Source organism: Pelmatolapia mariae, linkage group LG14 (genome assembly GCF_036321145.2).
Source record: "Pelmatolapia mariae isolate MD_Pm_ZW linkage group LG14, Pm_UMD_F_2, whole genome shotgun sequence".
Lineage (NCBI taxonomy): Eukaryota > Metazoa > Chordata > Actinopteri > Cichliformes > Cichlidae > Pelmatolapia > Pelmatolapia mariae.
In genome coordinates, this window is record NC_086239.1 from 18,382,966 (window position 1) to 18,391,876 (window position 8,911).

Sequence of the window (8,911 nt, forward strand, 5' to 3'; positions counted from 1 at the left end):
GTGACTGACTCCCTATAACCCACAAAGACACACATATACAGGCACACTGGACCTGCTCCTCCTTTTCTTCTTTGATTGCATTTTCCTCCTCCAAATTTCCATTAGAGTGAACTGGTGTGGTCATGATGGCCATGAAGCAGCGGCTACTGGTGCTTCAACATTGATGGAAAGCAGCCAGCACTTCTAAAAAACAATAGAAAGCCATACACCCCGATGAGACCCTACGCGATTAACTCAGCATGAGATAATAAATGAGTGATGAGTAGTAAACCAGGTACAAAGTGAAACAGTTCTGTACCAATCGTTGCATTTTATCTGGATTTTAAGGCTCTCTCTGAGAACAGTTCAGCAGTTAATGTGACTATAAAGCGCGACAAGCGTAAGCGTAATGCAGCCAGTGTGTCAGACACGACAGTGGAGTGAATATTTGATGACATCTAGCTGCTTCCTCTACAAAGGTTGAACACACTCATTGTAAATCACTTTAGAAAAACGTGTCTGACAAACGGATGGAAAGCAAAAACAAAACAGGTTTGAAAATTGTCACTACAAAGGTCGAACTACGCTTTGCGCAGAGGTTTGTTCGGATACGGTTGCGCATCTGTTTGTTTTGAACTGTCCTGTTTTCTTCTACACTTTTACATTTCAAACCAGCCTCTGGACATGAGTCGAATAAAGCAGCCAATTTTCCCAACACGGAGGTCTGCACAATGCATGGTTGACATTTGGGAGTTGTGTGTGTGTGTGTGTCAACTCGTCTGCAGGCCTCCTCCAGCCTGCATTTAACCACAACACTCTTCTCTAAGACGGCTCGTGGAGATTTTTCTTGTATATTTAAGGGAAACAAAATCTCAGCTTGCAGAGGTGAGGTAAACTCTGGTCACTTGGGACAGCTATGCAGGAATAAAAGTCAATCCAAAGGAAAGCATCCAGTGTAAGGCCTTTAATAAGTCAGTAACAACCTTCAGCCTAGATTACTCACAGGCCCATTAGCTGTTAAAATACTGTTATATGTCACAATTGCAGCTACTCAGATCCAGTTTCAGTAAAAAAAAAATGTATCTGAACAAACACAGAGTTCATGACTTGTGCTTTTTTGTATACTTGGTACCTTTGTGTGTGTGTCTGTGTGATATCCCCTTTAGAACAGCTCCCACTCCTGTGCTATGCATGGTCATTTGGGTTGAGGAACCATGCTCTGCTTGTAGGTGGTGCTGTCAGCTAACACGTCTGCTAAACCTGTCTGCCTTAGCTGCTAGAGCTAAGGAGGAAATGTTCATCTTCTAAAAAATGTAATTTAACAGTACAAAAAACAACATGTTTTAATGAAATAACAGCTGCATCTGATGTGATTATTGATTGTTTGGATTGTAATAGACTGTGTGGAATAGGAAATTGTGCTAATATTGACATGACAGCATCACACAGGTATTGCAGGCTGCATATCCATGAGGTTCCACCACACCCCAAAAGTGCTCTGTTGGATTGAGATCTGATGACTGTGGAGCTCATTTAAGTACACTGAAGTCACTGTGGTGTTCAAGAAACCAGTATGAGATTAAGTGCTTTGTGACATGATGCTCAGCTGCTACTGTGGCAAGAAACCCAAAATTACACCGCCACCAGATGCAAGACAAGATGGATTCATACTTTTATTTTGCTTGCATCAAATTCTGACCCTTCATCTTTCATCCCTATTCTAATGCTCAGATTGAACTTCAGCAGGTCGTCTTGACCGTGTCTACATGCCTAAATGCACTGATTTACCGCCACCCGATTGGCTTAGATATCTGCACAAATGAGCAGTTAACCTCTTAAGCACCCACACACCCAAAGATGGGAGCAAAAGGGAGGAGATCACGGAGATCAGAAAACTGATGGAGGCTTAACAGCTTAAAGCAGTGTGCCTAATAAAGTGGCCAGTAAGTTTATTTATTAAAACATGAAGATTCCTCCACCAATTTGAATTAGCAGAGTCAGTACTTCATGCCTCCTTATACAATATAAATGTGGGTAAAGTCACCAGAAGGTGACAAACTCATTGTGAAGAAATCCACAGGGGAGAAGATGACAGACAGCAGCAGGAAGGTAATCATATAATTAATTAATTATGTAACACAAACAACAGGTGATCGATATTTGTAAGCAGTGTAGCTTCCAGCAACACTGATCTACTCTTTAAGGATTTACACTCTAGGACGTACCCTAGAGTTTCACTTTTTTCATATCTGTGACCAACACTCAGGGCTGATCAGCATTACAGGTCACAAAGCTAATGGCCACCCTTCATGTGTGTACACGAAACTAAGCGCACAAGAAACAGGCAGAGCGTTTGACCACATGTAATTGTGGGTGAGCACGGATGTATCTGTGTGTGTTATTTCTTCTAGGTCAGTGTGAAGACAACCACAGAGAGCACGCTCTGTTCCGTCAGTCACGGTCCAGTGCAATCAGTAGTCGACACTGCTTCTGCACGCACCCATTGTGTGCTTGAGCAGAGTTTGTGTGAGAGGGAGAACAAAAAAGATAATAAACAACGTGTTGTTTGATCAGTCAGTGAGTTAATTTGCATATGTATGTCGCTACTTACGACTCCATTTTAATCCCTCCCCATTCCTGTTTCTATCCCTCCCTACATTTCCATAGTAAAGAAACATGGTAAGGAGACGTTTACTCCATGGCTTTTTGGCAGAGCTGCTCTAACACACAAATACCCATCAGACCTTGGACATTTTCCCTTTTTCTGTGATCAAAGCACATCATAATGACCCGTGTGCATGCCAAACTGTTGCAAAAAAACCCCACATACATGCATGTAGACACATACAGTTCCACAGAGTCATCCACATGTACAGTAAATGCTGGATATTACCATCATTGAGTGTTATACTAATCAGTCTTTAAGTGTTCCCTCTTCCCTATTTTTTCATAGATCTATTAAAGATCAGGGCCAGTAAGAGCTGCAGCTGAGAGCTGAAGCTGGCTCTCACTGGTCCTCTCCAATATACACCAACTTCAGTTTTTTTCAACTATGCTACTGAATATTGTTATTTTGCGAGGTTATGCCTGGCCATTGAAAAAAAAGAAAAAAAAAGAAAAGCAGACAATCGCTGCTCTTCTGCATCGATTTCACCACAACATCTATTTCTCGCAGGAATGGGAGCACGAGAGCTGAGTGCTTGCAATTTGGAGAAACCTATTCCCACAACCAACCGTAGCCTGATGAAAACACAGGAGTGCTCTTGTTCCGTGGAGTACACACAGATCTTGTAACCATGTGAGAGCAGATTAGAAGCAAAGACTGTTATGCATTGTATACCTAATGGTCATCTATTCAGCTATTATACTTATCTCTGTCCAAGTGGAACAAGATGTTACCGCTGGGATGACGAAGCATCCCAGCAGTAACATCTGACAAAGCTTTATTCTTCATTAGTCACCCAACAGACCACAAATAAGACAAGACTATACAGTGCTGCTGCCTTCATTTTCACCATTTCAGGCCATTTTGACTGTCAAGAAAAAAATTCCCCATTACATCCATGTCTTTGATCCCTAAAATCTACTCAGGGATAAAAGGATCAAGGACTGTGAAGTTTAAGGTATTTTTTTAAATAAAAACACTGAACCTAGTGCCGGTACCAAAGGGAATCAAGCATAGGCTGTATATAAACAATGGACAACGCCACTGACATTTGTGGACTTACATTTTGATGATTTGAGTTGACCTCATCACCATCACAACTCCCATGATCATCATTGGGAGACACAATAATCGAAAGACAGCCACACCAGTGCTGTATTCTGTATGTTTACCCCTGGGTAAACATACAGAATACACCTATCATTGCTATTCTGTATTTTACTGTTAAGCCCAACAACCTCAACAGCCTCTTCTACCTCACGAATGCTTCACCACTGCTACTGATCGGATGGCTTCAAATATCCTCCAGTCCAATCTCGGGCAAAAAAAAAAGGTTCTCGGGCTCAGCCCTGACTGCTACTCTAAGCTGGTCAGTTGTAAGCAATATCAAATTTTGATTTTGACTCACATCTCAAAGCTTATCCAGTCCAGATTCTTACATCTAAGATCCGCCTTCAGCTGGTCTGCTTTTCACTTCTCTTTATGCTTCTCTTCACTGGGTTCCATTAAAGCTCAGAATCTGTGTTAAAACTTTATCAATAACTATTAAAGTCCTACATGGCCATGCTCCTGCTGCTATATAGCAGACCTACTGAGCCCGGCTTCTCTGATCATTCAATCGGGACCTCTTAACTGTTACACACTCTATTTTAAAACCAGAGGCGATCACACTTTTTAGGTTGCAACGCCTAAAATTTAGGATCAGCCATCCTCAGCCCTGAATGCTGAAAACTGCTGAAAATTCATTTTTATAAATTGTCTTTTCCTTAATTTTTATATTTTTGGCTTTGGTTTGATTCTAATACGCGCATGGAAGTATGCATGTGGGACTGGAAGTATGACCTTATGTTTGACTGTATGCTGGGAACTGAAAACTTATCTTTAATGTGTGGTTTTATCCAAACATTGCAGCACTTAACATAAGTAATGTAGAATGAACATCACGCTGTATTCAGTAAGACTTAAGTAAGTGAAGCTATAAACTCGTTAAGGAAGTGTTTACTGAGGTGCTAAATTACGACACGAGGAGTCATCTTTAGTCTTGGACACGTTTGTTTTTGCAAAACAGACGAGTCACGGTTTGCTGGTTATTAGCAAAAAACAACAACACAAGTTTAACACAATTTTGCATTAGAGCATATCAGGACCTGGAAGTTAATTCCATATTTTACAGTCTATGGAGTCAATGTGGCACTCCATTTATCCATCCATCTTCTTTGGTTTATTCAAGTCACAGTCATGGGGGTGCTGGAGCCGATCCCAGCTGTCATAGGGTGAGAGGCAAAGAAGACCCTGGACATGTCTCCGGCCTGTCTCAAGTCTCAGCAGCACACTTTGTGGCTCAAAGTCTCCAGCTTGTGTCTGATTTACTTCCCACTCATGTTAAACCATGGCCAAACTATCACAAACTACTCAGGTTCATAATCTTTTAGATTTTCAGCATGAAATTGCAAAGTCACAAACCAATGACCAAATACTCAGGATAGAAACATATTTCACTCACAACACAGCAAGAAGATTACTCTTGCGCTGATTTTGTAGTTTTTAGAGTTGGGCAATGTCTACTGAACTCCTTTATGACAACATTTACAGTTCAATATCCTAAACAGGCATCAGGATGTAACGACAGACTACTTGCAATAAACGCACTATAGTATTTTTAAATTATTTTTATGCACCTAAACTAACAGATGTTTTTACTGAAGCACTGTGGCTAGCTTCTTTTATACTTGAGCAAATCAGGTACAAGGAGACATTCACAACAGTCATCCTATTCCTCGATTTGTTGTTTTATTCCCCAGTTTATTTGTAGCATGCACATTTTTCTGGTGCTTACAAATATCTCTGGGAAATATCTTCTCTGTCCAGACAGAAGTTTGGAATAGGTGAGTGCTTAAACCCAGTTTTAAGGCACCAAAAAGCAACATTATGGTGACACTGATAATATGCAAATACCTTAATATCATAAGTATTGGAGATTGTGGTATAATTTATTTAAAAGCTGATGTCCTGTCCCCAACTGGTACTTTTGTTTTGTCCACATCTGTCTGTCCATCTGTTTACTTATTTTCTATTGTTGAGTAACTACAGAACAACAGATGCAATCAAATCCCAAACCGATGTACCATCACGAGGGACAGTGCAATAGCAGATTCCCTAATAACACGCCATCCATCACAATCGCACTCAGTTCTAATAGCGGTTTTATTGTATTACAGCCTGTCACACAACTGAGACACGCAGACACAGCAGCAGGCTCATTCGCCACACTCCCAGCATCCTCGCATACACACAGACGAGCCATGGGCATCGCTCTCTCTCTCTGTGTCTCTCTAACTCACAACAACATATTTATTATATAATCAGCCAGATGATTCAGGCTATCAGAGGTGAAGGATGAAAAGAGGCTTTTTTTTTTCGTAGACAGCACAGCACACATCTTATCATGATGTAAGAAAAGACATTGTCTGGGTTTTTGGGAGTAACACACTAATGTGGAGAGGCTTGAATGTTGTTGTTGGGTTGTTTTTGTTCCTTCTGAACTTTGGAGACATCTCTGAGCAGTGAAATAAATGCATCAGGATATTTGATCATGCTGGTTTTTAAATTACAGGTTTCATCTTCAGGAGACCTGATTTGGTCAGTAATTGACCTAACTGTATGACAAGCAAGGCGTTTTTTAATGATTTTTAGAAGAATACTCTGATGTGACCTATATTCTGACTGCAGGAGGCAAAATGCACCTGAATCACCGCAACTTTCTTTAGAAACATGTTAAAGACAATTGATGAGGTCACGGTGAAGCTTTTTCACACTTGTTTGAAATCCTACCGTGGGTGAGGTCAGCCGCCTCAGGCTCTCCCCCAGCGAGTCGAGGTTCACCCTTCTCCTCCTGGTGACCCTCTTGTGGGGTCCGCCGGGTGCTTGCTCCTCACCCGCCGGGCACACGGTCCTCTCGGCGGGGCTGCGGCCGTTCCAGAGCACCGCTCTGTGGGAGGAGGGGAAGGAAGAGAAGGGGCACCCTCGGCTCTCCTCCGCCGGCTCCAACCCGCCATCCCCTCCGTCTCCCCCGGGGCTTTCGAGCCCACAGTCCGAGCCCACCGAGCTGCTGAACGACTCGGAGGAGATCTTGCGAGACGACGAGGACATGGTGGTGGTTGTGCTGCTGAGAAGAAGAGGAGGAGGAGGAGGATGGTGATGATGATAACAGTGGCGGTGTTAAGGATGAGGATGATGCTACAGTCGGCTCCGTACCACGTCCACCTGTACACCGGGGAGTCATCAGATAGTGGGGGGGGGGAGGAGGGCTGGCTGGTTGAGTGGAAAGGCTTGTGTGTATGTGTGTGTGTGTGTGTGTGTGTGTGTGATTATGCGCGCATGCTGTGTCGGTGTGCGGGTGAGATAATGTCCAGTCCTGCCCGTGTCTGTGTATGCATATGAGACGCGTCTGCCTGCGTGTGAGACTCGGGGAAAGAGAGAGAGAGGAGGGGGTGAGGTCGACTGAGAGCGAGAGCACTAACGGCACGCAAACATTTATGAAGGGGGAGGGTATCACCTCTTTAAAACCGTCCTCCGTTACCCCCCTAAAAAACGTCCTCCTCGCCGCTCCCCCGGGTGGCCAAACACTCCAGCGGATGCTTCCGATTAAAAATGAGGAGCGGAAGAATTCATCACGCCCGGCAACAGTGTTTATTTTTAATAAAAGATGGAACTATTTTGAAGCATATGTCCCCCTAATTGCCGAAACTGCAGAGCATAACGCGCTGGTCCACCGATAATCCAAACACATGGTAATTATTCCTCTTGCACGCGGGAGATTTTAACAGCATCAGAAAAAAAATGTAGCGTATCTTCCTTTATTTCTCCTCACGCTGCCCAGAAATCCCCAAAGTCACCGCAGATGTGAGATGCGTCTGCTTCCCTCTCTCTCCTCCTCCTGCTCTTAGTCCTCTGCGACAGCGGTTCTCTTGTCGGTCCTCCAGCAGCTAACCGCAGTCCGGGCATTCCTCCATCTTTTTATTTCAGCTTCTTCACGGCAGCTCCTTGGCCCTTTTTTTGTTGCTTTAAGAAGTGGCCGGGGTAGAGGTGAGCTAGAAAGGTAAAAGCGCGAGAGAGTGAGCGCAAAAGGTGAGCCAGCAGTAGCAGCACGCGCCAGCGGTGCTTCTAATCTGCGAAGCACGCGCTGTGAAGTACGCGTCAACGCGCTACTCTGCGCTGGAAAACAAACCAGAGCCAATCGATAGACAGACAGAGTTGGGCAATGTCATAGTCTTTGTACTTTAGTTTATTTTTGTATTACATTTTTTATTTTGTATTTATTATTATTTTTATTTATTGTTTATTATTATGTCTTTCGTATTAGGAATTAGAGCCATTTTCATACATAACCCCCCCCCCCCCACACACACACACACACACACACACACACTCACGCACACATTGGACAAAAGTAATTGGACAATGACAAACTGACACAACTGAAGAGCAGTTAACTAGTCAGTAGGTCGCTGGTCGCTTCCCAACTGCTCCATCCTTCATGGGATGTTAGATAGACGCACTGAAAACAGTGCTGGTGTGAAGGAGTTATGTTGTATAAAGTGCTCGGGAAAAGCGTTAAATGAAAAGGCGCCAAGTGAGGGCTGTTCCCTAAAATAGCTAGCAAAAGTAGCTCATAAGATTATAAAGGGACCTGGGCTTCCATTTCAGTGAGTGTGGGAAGCACATCCCCCATGAAGGATATACAGTCAGGTCCATAAATATTGGGACATCGACACAATTCTAACATTTTTGGCTCTATACAACACCACAATGGATTCCAAATGAAACGAACAAGATGTGCTTTAACTGCAGACTGCCAGCTTTTATTTGAGGGTATTTACATCCAAATCAGGTGAACAGTATAGGAATTATGACAGTTTGTATATGTGCCTCCCACTTCTTAAGGGACCAAAAGTAATGGGACAATTGGCTTCTCAGCTGTTCCATGGCCAGGTGTGTGTTATTCCCTCATTACCCCAATTACAATGAACAAATAAAAGGTCCAGAGTTCATTTCAAGTGTGCTGTTTGCATTTGGAACCTGTTGCTGTCAACTGCCAGGATGAGATCCAAAGAGCTGTCACTACCAGTGAAGCAAGCCATCATTAGGCTGAAAAAAACAAAACAAACCCATCAGAGAGATTGCAAAAACATCAGGCGTGGCCAAAACAACTGTTTAGAACATTCCCAAAAAGAAGGAACGCACTGGTGAGCTCAGCAACACCAAAAA

The 8,911-nt window shown here is 43.2% G+C and overlaps 1 protein-coding gene across 2 annotated transcripts in view; it reads right to left on the reverse strand.

The window, feature by feature from the left end:
* The window catches only part of gucy1a2 (guanylate cyclase 1, soluble, alpha 2), a 43,917-nt gene extending 36,102 nt beyond the window's left edge, over window positions 1-7,815 (reverse strand). Inside the window, exons 1-2 of one of the 2 annotated variants that reach the window (XM_063492887.1) lie at window positions 7,200-7,815; window positions 6,476-6,809 (exon numbers count right to left, since the gene is read on the reverse strand). In XM_063492887.1, the coding sequence (XP_063348957.1) occupies window positions 6,476-6,793 (318 nt within the window). In that variant the 5' untranslated portion in view covers window positions 6,794-6,809; window positions 7,200-7,815. Of the gene's footprint in view, window positions 1-6,475; window positions 6,810-6,898 lie in introns of both variants that reach the window. The other variant, XM_063492886.1, reaches the window with a different exon arrangement.
* Window positions 7,816-8,911: the final 1,096 nt, after the last annotated feature.